This window comes from Tiliqua scincoides, chromosome 5, assembly GCF_035046505.1.
Source record: "Tiliqua scincoides isolate rTilSci1 chromosome 5, rTilSci1.hap2, whole genome shotgun sequence".
NCBI classification, from domain to species: domain Eukaryota; kingdom Metazoa; phylum Chordata; class Lepidosauria; order Squamata; family Scincidae; genus Tiliqua; species Tiliqua scincoides.
The window spans coordinates 128,089,360-128,101,309 of NC_089825.1; the positions used below are offsets into that span (position 1 = coordinate 128,089,360).

At 50.6% G+C, this 11,950-nt stretch overlaps 1 protein-coding gene across 1 annotated transcript in view; it reads left to right on the top strand.

Annotated features, from left to right (window-relative positions):
• Positions 1-177: 177 nt before the first annotated feature.
• The window catches only part of SLC22A17 (solute carrier family 22 member 17), an 18,118-nt gene continuing 6,345 nt past the window's right edge, over positions 178-11,950 (top strand). Inside the window, exons 1-7 of the mRNA XM_066628055.1 lie at positions 178-271; positions 822-1,173; positions 3,466-3,569; positions 5,846-6,000; positions 6,682-6,847; positions 8,352-8,485; positions 8,658-8,763. Coding sequence (XP_066484152.1) covers positions 832-1,173; positions 3,466-3,569; positions 5,846-6,000; positions 6,682-6,847; positions 8,352-8,485; positions 8,658-8,763 — 1,007 coding nt within the window. The 5' untranslated portion in view covers positions 178-271; positions 822-831. The remainder of the gene's footprint in view (positions 272-821; positions 1,174-3,465; positions 3,570-5,845; positions 6,001-6,681; positions 6,848-8,351; positions 8,486-8,657; positions 8,764-11,950) is intronic.

Genomic DNA, 11,950 nt, shown 5'->3' on the forward strand with positions numbered 1-11,950 from the left:
AGAGCCTCCCCTGCCTCCCCGCCCGGGGGCGTCCTGTTGCAGCGCGCAGGTGAGCGGCGCCGGCCAGCCCAGCCCAGCCCTGCCCAGCCGTCGCTCGCCCACTGCGGGCACTGCGACCCGCCTCCCTCCTGCCGCCCGGGGGCGGAGGCTGGTCGGGGGCGGGACGGGACGCGGCGCTCCTCCCCGGCCTGCGCCTCTCTCCAGCCGCCGCTCCTGCGCCTCTGCCCATGGGGCGCCCGGAGACCGCTGCGCCGCCCTCGCCCCGCGCCTGGTGGGTCCCCCGGCCCCGGCCGCCCCTGCAGCCCCCGGCCCCGCTCCTCCCCTGCCTGGCCGCAGAGGATGCCCGCCCGCCCCGGCCCGGCCCTCCGCGGCCTCCGGCTGCGCTGCCCCCACACTTCCCTGGGAGTAAGCCCCGTGGGCGGTGATGGGACTTGCTCCTGAGTAGACAAGCCCAGGATGGGGCTGTAAGTAGCCACACTTACCTGGGAGTAAACCCCATTGGCTGTAAGGGGACTTGCTTCTGAGTAGGCGCATGCACCCCCGCTCCCTGCGCTCGCCCTTCCTTTGTTCCCCGCGGGGGTCTCTCCTCGCCCCCCGTCGCGCTCCGGGGCCACCCAGCGCCCCCCTCGCCTCCCCCTCTGCTGCCCCTCTTCCTTCCTGGTCCCCCCAAGCCCTGCGGGGCCCCCCCCGCTCACCTGTGCCTCCCTCCCTCCCTCCATCCCCTCCTCTGCCTGCGCCTCGCTCCCACCGCCCCCTTCCCTGCCTTGGTTGGTGCTGGTGACCTCTTCCTCATTCTGTCTCTCTCTCTCTCTCTCTTGCAGACGCTGCCCCATGGAGACCAGCCCCCCAACGCCAGACTCTGGGGGCCCACGGAGAGACTTCTCAGCCCCCTCACCGGAGGCAGGACCCCCATCCTTTGAATGGCTGCTGGGGCGTCTGGGAGCCGGGGGCCGCCGCCAGCGCCTTCTCCTGGCCCTGAGCTGCCTGCCCTGCCTCCTCCTGGGGCTCGGGCTGGGCTCGGACACCCTCTTCACGCTGACCCCCCCTCTGCGCTGCCGGGACCCCAACGGCACCAGGCCCCCCGAGAACGCCACCAATGCCTGCCAGGATCCGCCCTGCCAGAACTGGGACTATGGGGCATTGCCAGCCCTCACCAGCAACCCCATCACGGAGGTGAGAGGCCCTCCTGTGGCTCCCCACTGGGCCCCCCACCCCGCTGTCCTGTGTCTTGGTGAGAGGGCTGACCCTGGACCTAAGGGAACTCACTGGGTTCAGGTCCCAACCAGCTTGCCAAGCTATCTTGGGCCATGTAAGATCCTCCCCAAGAAACCATGTGATTATCCATTGGAAATGGGAGGTGGTGCAAGAGCTAAGTTGCTGGGTGCCCTTCTGGCGAAAGCCACTGGGCCTCCTTTGGTGCCCTGGTCTGCCCTCTGCTGGTCCACAGGGTGCTTCTCCTTCCCCCAGTACTGATGGTTCAGAAGTCAGCCAGGCCAAGAGGCCCCTCAGATGGGACAGCCAGTGCTGACTTAACCAACCTCTGACACCACAGGGAGGTGGGGTAGGGGCTGCTCTGAACTCTCTGGAAGAAGGGTGGGATAGAAATCAGTAAATGCTTTAAGGCTCCTGACTTCTCTTGCTCCTGCCCACTTCCACCTTCTTAGAGGCTCCCACCTCTTCTTCACTCCTTTGCCCAGAGATTAATTTCAACCAGACTGCTGGTGCTGAGTCATGGACCACATGAACAAATACTAAAAAACAGTGCCTCTGAACATGTGCTAGGTGCTGTATGCGCATGTGCCTGGTTTCTGGGAATATTATTCTCTTGCTTAGTGCATGGGGGGGCCTCTGCAGTAGCCGTTGTATCCCCCATGCCTGAAAGCTTCTGTATGAACACTAAGGACACAATTCTAACGAGGTCTACTCAGAAGTAAGTCCTATTATGTTCAATGGGACTTACTCCCAAGAAAGTGAGGTTAGAATTGCAGCCTCAGGGCCCAATCCTATCCAATTTTCCAGCTCTGGTGTAGCTACAATACAGCCCCATGGTGTCTTGTCCCAAGTTGTCTTATCCTAATTTTCAACTCCTGCCGACTACACCAATTTGTCCCGTCCAAATATCCCAGCTCCCTTCTAATGCCCGCTTTTTGGCTAATTAACACCCTCCTTTTCCAAGAAACAACAGCTGTGGTGTGCAAAGGAATGAACACAGAACTCCTTATCTATAGTAATTAACAAGAATTTATTGCTACAAACACAGACACTCCCTACAAGTCCTCTTGGCCAGAGGCTTTCCCTCCCCAAAACTCCACTTAACTCAGTGGGTGATGGTCTACAGTCCAAGTCCAAGCCCATCTTCAAAGCACAGTCCAGTCTTCCTGGTCCAGTCTTCTGCAGTAGAGGTCTTCCTCTCCAGCAGTGTTCTCTCCAGCAGAGTGTCTCCTCCAGCAGGGTCCTGGCAGTCCTCTCTTCTGTGTCCTCCAGCAGAGCCCTGGCAGTCCCCTTCTCCTGTAGGTCTGGGTCAGGTAGCCCTCTTGGTCTGGTAACATCTCCCTCTGGGTCGGTCAGCATCCCACTCTGGGTCAGGGTAGCCTTTGGTCCTTCTGAAGCTGCCTTTTATCCTTGGATGTCTCATAATCCAAAATGCAGCTCAGCTGTGAGCTACCTTGTTAAGTCCAAATTAGGCTCAGCTGAGCCATCTCTTCAGTCCATGTCCATCCAAAGTCCCATCAAGGTCAAATGAAGCTCAGGTGTCCATCAGAGTCCCATTGGCCTTGATTGATTACAGCTGTAGAGCCAGCCCTGTCCTTCCCAGAGCTGTCAACCAGCTGTCAAAACAGGGAATCGCTGTCAACACCACATCAGCCACCTGATGATCTTCTGATCTTCCATTACACATGGTAAGGGAACACGTGTTCCTATACCTTGAGAAGCCCCCAGTGACTGCCCCCCCCCCACAACAGGATGCAGCACACACCCCACTGGCACACCTGCACCAGCACTGGAAAATTAAATAGGATTGGGCCTTAAGTTGTTAATGACTTTACTATTCATTTATTTTCAAGATTTATGTTTCAGCATTGTATACCACAAGGATTAAGGTGGCTAATAAAGACCAGAATCGATTATCACATAATAAAGCCGCAGTTAAAGAGATCATTTGAAAATGGTAAAGGATTAAATGCAGAGCCATCAAATTTCTAGTGCCCTGGAAATATGTGAAAAGCAATGATGATGTAAGTGACCCTGAGAAAATGCAGAGTACCTTTTCCATGTCCCCCATCAGTGCGTAACCTGCGATCCTGGTTTAGAGGCCAGGGAATTCTAGGTCGAGGACATTGCTCCCTTGCAAGTTCTTCCAGCCACTGGCCCTCTCAGAGGGCAGGGATGCATTCAGCCACCAGTGCTCCTTCTGAGTATGGAGTGATCCACCATGCTTTTCACTCCCATTCTCTCTCTCCTCAGTGGTCCCTGGTTTGTTCCCGCGGATGGGCCGTCCCCTTGGAGCAGCTCTGTTTCCTCCTGGGCTTTGCTGCCGGTGCTCTTTTGCTCGGCCACTTGGCAGACAGGTAAATCTCAGAGGGCTGGAGCAATGGAGGTTATGAATGGGGAGATCAGGTAAAGAATTGAGTCTTGTGTATTTGTTTATATGGCACCATCCCTGTGTCTTGTGCTCTACAAAATTAGATTGTGAGCCCTTTTGGGACAGGGAGCCATTTAGTTATTTGATTTTTCTCTGCAAACCGCTTTGTAAACTTTTAGTTGAAAAGCGGTATATAAATACTGTTAATACAAAGAACGAGAGGACAGAGCCCTGCCCCAAAGGGCTTGCAATCTAGAAATTGCCACAAATGAGACAGCAGCAAAAAGAGAAGGAAACCAAGACAGGGATCAACAGAGGTTGACTTTGTGATTTGTCAGCTCCATGCAGTTAGTTTCTGTAGGATCTGGGGCCATACTTTTCCACGTTTTCCAGACTCACAAAGAGAGTCTGGTCCAACAAGAAGCTGATAGAACATACCAAGATCCAGGTCTACAGAGCTTGCGTCCTGAGTACACTTCTGTACTGCAGCAAGTCATGGACTCTTCGCTCACAACAGGAGAGGAAACTGAACGCTTTCCACATGCGCTGCCTCCCGTATTCTCGGCGTCGCCTGGCAGGACAAAGTTCCCAACAACACAGTCCTGGAACGTGCTGGAATCCCTAGCATGTATGCATTGCTGAAACAGAGACGCCTGTGTTGGCTCGGTCATGTCGTGAGAATGGATGATGGCCGGATCCCAAAGGATCTCCTCTATGGAGAACTCGTGCAAAGAAAGCGCCCTACAGGTAGACCACAGCTGCGATACAAGGACATCTGCAAGAGGGATCTGAAGGCCTTAGGAGTGGACCTCAACAAGTGGGAAACCCTGGCCTCTGAGCGGCCCGCTTGGAGGCAGGCTGTGCAGCAGGGTCTTTCCCAGTTTGAAGAGACACGGCCAACAGTCTGAGGCAAAGAAGGAAGGCCCACAGCCAGGGAGACAGACCAGGGACAGGCTGCACTTGCTCCCGGTGTGGAAGGGATTGTCACTCCCGAATCGGCCTTTTCAGCCACACTAGACGCTGTTCCAGAACCACCATTCAGAGCGCGATACCATAGTTTTTCGAGACTGAAGGTTGCCAACAAAACAAGTGGGGCCATACATTTTACAGAAAAAGTATTTTGAGAGAAGAGTTAAAGGAAGTAAGAAACATTTGGTGAGGAGGAATTGATATCAAGGCCCAGTGAATCTGAACACCAGGCATTTCATTATGCTTTTAATGGAAATTTTTAATCTAATTCTCTTTAATATTAATTGTTCTCAGAGGTTGTATCCAAAGACAGCAAGTCCTAAGTATCATTGAAATCATATGGGACTTTAGTTAAGCCATTTCTTCCCAATGTTGCATATACACAACAGAGACCAAATACGTACACCTGAGGCAAAAGTCACAACTCTTCTTACTGATTTCAATGATGGTTAGTTAGGATTCACTGTCTTTGGATACGATTCCGTCATTGTATAAAAAAGGAGATATAGACTGTACTTCATGACTGCATGACTACACTTAAATCAGAGAGGTTTAATGTCTCTTCTTTGGGGGACTTTTTATGTCCTAGATTTTGTTTTTAAAAAATTATTAAAGGACATATTTCTCCCAAAAATATAAATCTGTTTTCAAAATGTCACTGTTTGAGTTTTGAACATTTTTGGATTTCACATTTGAAATTTGAATTTAGTAGAGATTTAAAAAAACAAAGTAATAAAAATGAAGGCAATACTGTCTTCAGGATAAATTCAGTGCTTCAACTTAAAAAAAAATAACCCTAATACTAATAGCATCACCAGCTAGAAACATTGAAAGACATTTGAAGTCAGAAAATACGTACTGGGACTTTGGTAGCTAAATCTGAATGAGGATTTCCATGATGATTCTTTCTCTGGACTTACTTAACTCTTCTCCCTATTCCTACTACATTGAAACTTGTAATTCCTTCGTTCAGTAAACTATAGGAGTTAAAAGACATTAAGGGCACAATCCTAACCAGGTCTACTCAGAAGTAAGTCCTATTTTGTTCAGTGGGGCTTACTCTCAGGAAAGTGTGGTTAGGATTGAGCCTAAATTGCTGTCATGCTGAAGTAACTAACCTCACTCTTGCCTGTCAGCATGGCTTGCCTCTTCTGTGAGAAAGCGTGGGGCAACTAGGAGGGGTTGGGAGGCACAGAGAGCCCTCTGAAGCTTGGGTTAGGAAAGGGGGGCATGAAGTCAAGAGATGGGTCTTGTTGGACTAATCCTTTCAGCATTTTTATCTTTGATTTCCAGTGTGGGACGACGTGGGACTCTCCTCCTGGCACTTGCTTTGGGCTGCCCTGCAGGGATCTTGGCTGCATTTGCTGCCTCTCCCTCAGTCTTCATGCTGGGTCGTTGCCTTTGGGGGGCACTGCTAGGGGGCATGCAGCTTGCCCTCTATCTTAGCCGTGAGTACCTTTTTAATTTGGCCTTTTAACTTCTCCCCTAAACTGTTTCTCTCCTTAGCTGGTCCCAAACCTGACCAGATTGATTTAACGTCAACAATTTAGGTCGTAATCCTAACCAGGTTTACTCAGAAGTAAGTCCTATTTTGTTCAGTGGGGCTTACTCTCAGGAAAGTGTGGTTAGGATTGCAGCCTTAAGGTAGGCCCAGATTGCGAATGCATTTTAAGAGCAAACATAAGAAGAGCTCCGCTGAATCAGGCCCACGACCCATCTAGTTCAGCTGCCTGTATCTCACAGCAGCCCACCAGATGCTTTGGAGCACACAAGGTGCTTGCTGCCACTTTGGGGAGGGGGAGTGGGCCCCACCAGCTGTGGCAGGTGGTAACCAAGAAAGGGCTCTTCTCCGTGGCTTTGGAATGCCCTCTTCAGGATCATGGCCTTGCACCCACTCATGAGTACCAGACTCCTGCTACAGGTGGGGGGTTTCCAGTCTGGGCCTTTGGACTTCCGATTGTGCTGGCTTTATCTGCCCGCTGCTTTGATTAGTGTTTATGGACTTCTTTTTTTCTTTGGTTAACGTGCTCTGTTACTTATAATATGTGTATTAATCTTTAACAGATATGCAAACGTGCTCCCTGTCATTTTCGTCAGTCCCTTCCTCTGTTCTGCCTCTCCTTGTTTAGGTCTGGAGCTGTGTTGTCCTCCACAGCGGCTGCCTGTAACCATGGCAGGGGACCTCCTCATGGTTGGGGGCCATTTCCTCCTCCTGGGGTTAGCGCTGGCTTGCAGCAGTTGGCGTGTTCTGCAGGGCATGATGTCAGCTGGGCTGGGCCTGTGTCTGCTGTATGGGTGAGTTGGGGCAGCATCGATGCAGTCTCTTGAAGCCCCTTCCACACTAAGCTCCCTCTTTAAAATCCCATCAGCCTAACCCACGGAAAACATTCTTGTCCTCATCTTTTAGTAAGCACCATGCACATGCTGCGAGGAGAGTCCAGTCCTCCCTTGTGGGCCAGGATGGGCATCAAGAGTTCTGTGCCCAAGAACTTGCCCAAGAGTTCTGTGTGTCACTGCCAGCCATGCCTCTAGATCAGGGGTGTCCACAGTTTTTGGCAGGAGGGCCACATCATCTCTCTGACACTGTGTCCGGGGCCGGGGGGAAAAAGAATTAATTTACATTTAAAATTTGAATAATTTTACATAAGTTTAAATAAATGAATATATTAAAGATGAACTTATATGAATGAATGAAGGTCTTGCAATAGCTCAAGGCCTATAAAAGGCCTTGCACAAAGCCAGGCTGGCCTTTCCTTTGCTGCTGCTACTGCATCACAGACGTGAAACAACAAACAGTGGAGGGAGCCCAGATCCCACAGCTAATGTGAGAGGTCAAACAGTCGCCCTCACTCTGAGAGCAGTTGCGTTGGGTCACTGTGGGCTCCAACAAAGCTCCAGAGGGCCAGAGGCTCACTGGAGACTGGGGGCTCCCTGAGGGCCGCATTGAGAGGCCTTGAGGGCCGCAAGTGGCCCCAGGGCCGGGGTTTGGGCACCGCTGCTCTAGATTCTAGTCTAGAATGTCTTTTGAACCACACTTGGCCCTAGAAGAGGGGCAGTCTAAATTTTAACTAAGAGATGGCGCCGGGCAGACCTCCTGGGAAAGGCGCTTTGTTGTCTCGGCACCAAACAGAGAAAGCCCTGTGCCTTGTGCCCACCTTGTGGAGGTAGGGAGAAGCCACTTGGGGCGCGGTTGAGCCTTCAGATCCACCACTGCATAACTCCACCTTCCTCAGGAACTTTCCAGTATCCCAAAGGCAGACCGCAGTTCCTCAGTGAACCACGGCCATGTTTTATGGCACCTCCTGGTTGCTAGGGTCCTTGTGAAGGATTCTGCTTGTCAGCCTGTGTGGGAGGCAACTGGAGGCCGGAAGTGATACCAGACCAGAAAAGATCCATCTGAAATGTTGTGCGGTTCTTGAAAGGCAGAACCTTTTTTTGATTGTAAAAATCCCTACGGGGGTTTAGAACAGCCTGCCCATGTAAACCGCCTTGAATTAAAGTCCGAAGAGAAATCTGACGACAAAGGAAAGTGGTATATAAATACTTGTATTATTATTATTATTATTTATTCTGGACTGGGTGACCTACGGCCTGCTCTAACAAGACACTGCTTGATCAGGCTCGGGTGATGCAGATTAATCATGCCTAACTCAAGAGATTCTGAAGATGTATTCTTGCTTGGTGAACTTAATTAGACCATGCAAGTTGGAAGCAAGCCTCCCCTTGCATTGGAATCTGCAGTATGCCCACACTCAAACCCCCCACCACCACCACCACTTTTTTCCCCATTCCTACTTAGCTGCCCTGGAGTGTTTCCTGAATCGCCCCGTTGGCTCTTGGCCTCTCGTCGAGTAGCGCAGGCCAGGGAAATCCTAGTAGCCCTGGCCGAAGGCAGTCGTGCACAGGAGTCGGAGGCACAGGAAGCACTAGAGGGTGAGTCTCTGAGCATGCCCACAGGCCCTTTACTCAGAGGGCTGTAATGGGGCGGGGGCAGACGAACTTCTACGTCTTTGTGATTGTAGCACTGATCAGTGTCTTGTCCCTTCTGTCCCCTCCTTGATTTCTTCCTGTCTCCCCATTGCTGCTTCTTCTGCCCCTTCCAAAGAACTTGACAACACCTGCCACCTCCCCGCTGCTGCACAGGTCTCAATCCACACTCTGCTGTCCTGCAGAAACATCTGGAAAAATATTCTCATCCTTGGCTTCACCACGTAAGTCAACCCACAGCTGTTCTTAGAACCCGAAGGCGTTGAGGTCGGAGGGGTGGGGTAGACGGGGAGGTATAGAAGCAGCCACGAAACAAGGAAGCCTCCCAAGTTTGTCTCCTCGCAAGCAGGAGAAACAGCGCTAGGTGTGTGAGGTAGGAGTCGGTGCCTCCTCTGGCGACTGGCTGCTTGGCACTTTTGGCCGCTGGTCGCTCAAGTTGTGGTTTCGCATTCGCTCACATAAGGGTTAATAAAGCAGCCATGTTAAAGAAGCCTAGGCTGTCCCGTGACTTGAATATTTGCAGGTGCAGCATTTGTGCAAAGGCCACAGGGGGATGCTAGGTGTGTAGCGCCCCATTTGAAAAACTTGTCATCAGCAGAATCCTATTTTAAAAGAGCAGGATTTCAGCATTTACAAGCGCTCAGTAGGGAAAGAAAGACTCTGGAATCTGGCAAGATGGGACAAGGACTGGGGAAGAGGATTGGTCTTGCATATGGGCATCAGGATCCTTTTTTCCTCTTTCAAGACATATTTAGTTCAGATTCCTATCCCACACTGTGTACATGTATTTCTATACAGATAAGGGATTGTCTTTGAAACTTCTGAATTGGTTGTATTGTAGTCCTGTCACATGTTGAACTGTGCTGGAAAAAATGTGAGACCCTGGGATCTGATCTTCACATGTAACTGTCACTCTGATACATTAAACCATTTCTGCCCAACATTGCATGTACTTGCAACAGGGATCAAATGTGTACACCAGTGAGCTGGACAAAAATTGGTTAAGCCTGAGGTATTCAATCTGTGCGTCCCGCCTCCCTAGTGAGGCATGGCTAGCCTCCAGGGGCGTCACCAGGCTTCTCAGGGAGAGAGGCTGCTCTGCTCCACTCCACTCAGCTGCCTGCTGACTTGCTGCTTTTCTGCAGCTGTGAAGGAGGTGGGTGGGGCACCGTGAGGCTGGGAGGGCGTGTGGAACATGGTGGGGGGAAGTAGGAGAGAAGGCTGGCTGGGCAGGCAGGCAGAGGTTCCGCATCTCATCATGGAGCTCTCTCCATATGCAGCCTCGCCCCAAGGACTACATTTCCCAGTGTGCCCCTTGCCCTGGGCACCCTGGGATTGGTCAAGGCTGCTTGGGAGGGAAGGAGCCAGCCTGCTCCTAGTGGGGGGATGTCCAAATGCCCCAGCCTGCATCCCTCCGTCTTGCCTGGGGGGAACAGGGGTGGCATCTGCATGCTGGGTGTGTGTGTGTGAGCAGCCCCTATCTACTTTGGGGCGAGTTGTAATCTTGCTGGGTGTGGCTGCAATCCTTTCCACACTTTCCTGGGAGTAAGCCCCATTGACTCAAATGGGGCTTACTTCTGAGTAGACCTATCTAGGCTTGGGGTCTGTGTCAGCTTAAGCCAGGATCCTCACCTTTCTCTTTTTCCTCCCCCTTCAAAAAAGAAAAAAAGCCACTCTTGATGGCTTTGTCTCCAAAAATTGATTAAAAATAAAAAATCCCCATTCCTTTTTAGCCATTCCCCTTTTTCCTCCTGCCTCCTTTTGGGGGGGGGGGGTACTCTGTTGGCTGCTATTGTAAGAAAAAAGGCACAATCCTAGCTAGGTCTACCCAGAAGTAAGTCCTATTGTGTTCAGTGGGACTTACTCCCAGGAAAGTGGGGTTAGGATTCCAGCCAAACAGTCTCTAGCTCTCAGTTTGCAACTAGCAGATACACACAAAACAAAGTCTTCCCCTCCTGCAAATTCATCACTTCCCCCCTCCCTTTCCAAAACCCTCCAGGTGTGCTGCTGACAAACTCAGGGCACAATCCTAACCAGGTCGACTCAGAAGTAAGTCCTATTTTGTTCAGTGGGGCTTACTCTCACGTAAGTGTGGTTAGGATTTCACCCTCATAGGGCTGGCAGCCTTCTTTCTAGTGTATAATTATAACACCTTCATCCCCGTTGTGGTGTTGGGGATGTTGTATTCTTAGGTGTTGTAATGGGGAGCCGTGGCCAATGGCTACAAGGATCAGGGGAGGCGTGAGCCAGAAAAGTTTGAGAACCACTGGTTTAAGCATATCTCGGAGCAAGTAGTTCCTTCCAACCAGGCTTTCTATTGCTTGGAAACTTCAATCCTCCTCCAATCTCTCTACTAACCAAAGAATTATTTGCCTTAATATATGCTGCTTGCAACCAGATTTGTCCTTGCTGTGGTTTGGAAACTACTCCAGCAGTACAGGCAATACAAGTTCTGTTGAGAGATTCTCCTTCCAAATAATCTTTCATTGAAAGTTGCATTAAGCCATAGTTAAAGTTTACTTTTTCATAGGGTAGCTCCTTTTTTTTAACTTCATAGATACGAGATCTGAAACAGCCTGCCTATGTAAACCGCCTTGAATAAAGTCAGAGGAGTAATCCGATGACCAGAAAGGCGGTATATAAATACCCAGTTGTTATTATATGAACAAGGTAACACACAATTGCAATCAATTTTTATTCAGTAAAGGAGTGCATGTAAGAAAATATGCCTTTACCCAGCATGTAATTAATCTCTGGAACTCCTTGCCGCAGGATGTGGTGATGGCATCTGGCCTAGATGTCTTTAAAATTGGACATATTTATGGATAAAAATCACAGGTAACAAGCCATGATACTGGTTCTAGAAGGAGGCTGTATCTGAATGCCAGAAGCAAGGGGACGTAGGTCTCTTGTTGTCTTGTGTGCTCCGAGGCATCTGGTGGGCCACTGTGAGATACAGAAAGCTGGACTAGATGGGCCTATGGCCTGATCCAGTGGGGCTGTTCTTATGTTCTTAACTACAATTCCCAGGAGGCTTTGCAGGTCTCTTGTTATCTGGTGTGCTCCCTGGGGCATCTGGTGGGCCACTGTGAGATACAGGAAGCTGAACTAGATGTATCTTTGGCCGATCCAGCCGGGCTGTTCTTACGTTCTTGATTTCTTTTGGTTAAAATACTGCATCTCTCTGGTAAACGGAGTACCATAAGCTCCTTACACGAGGTAGTGGTGTGGATTCTACGAAACATTGAGAAGTTTTTATAAAATTGTTTGCTGGTTATAGGTTGGTTTTTTATCTTTGTCACAGTCCTCTGACAACTGAAAACTCAGAGTGTTTTGCTTCTGTTTTGTGAAAGCACCCAGCCCACTGAGGAGAGGCTGTAGATGCCTGGTTGAGCTCCTGCTTTCCCTGCA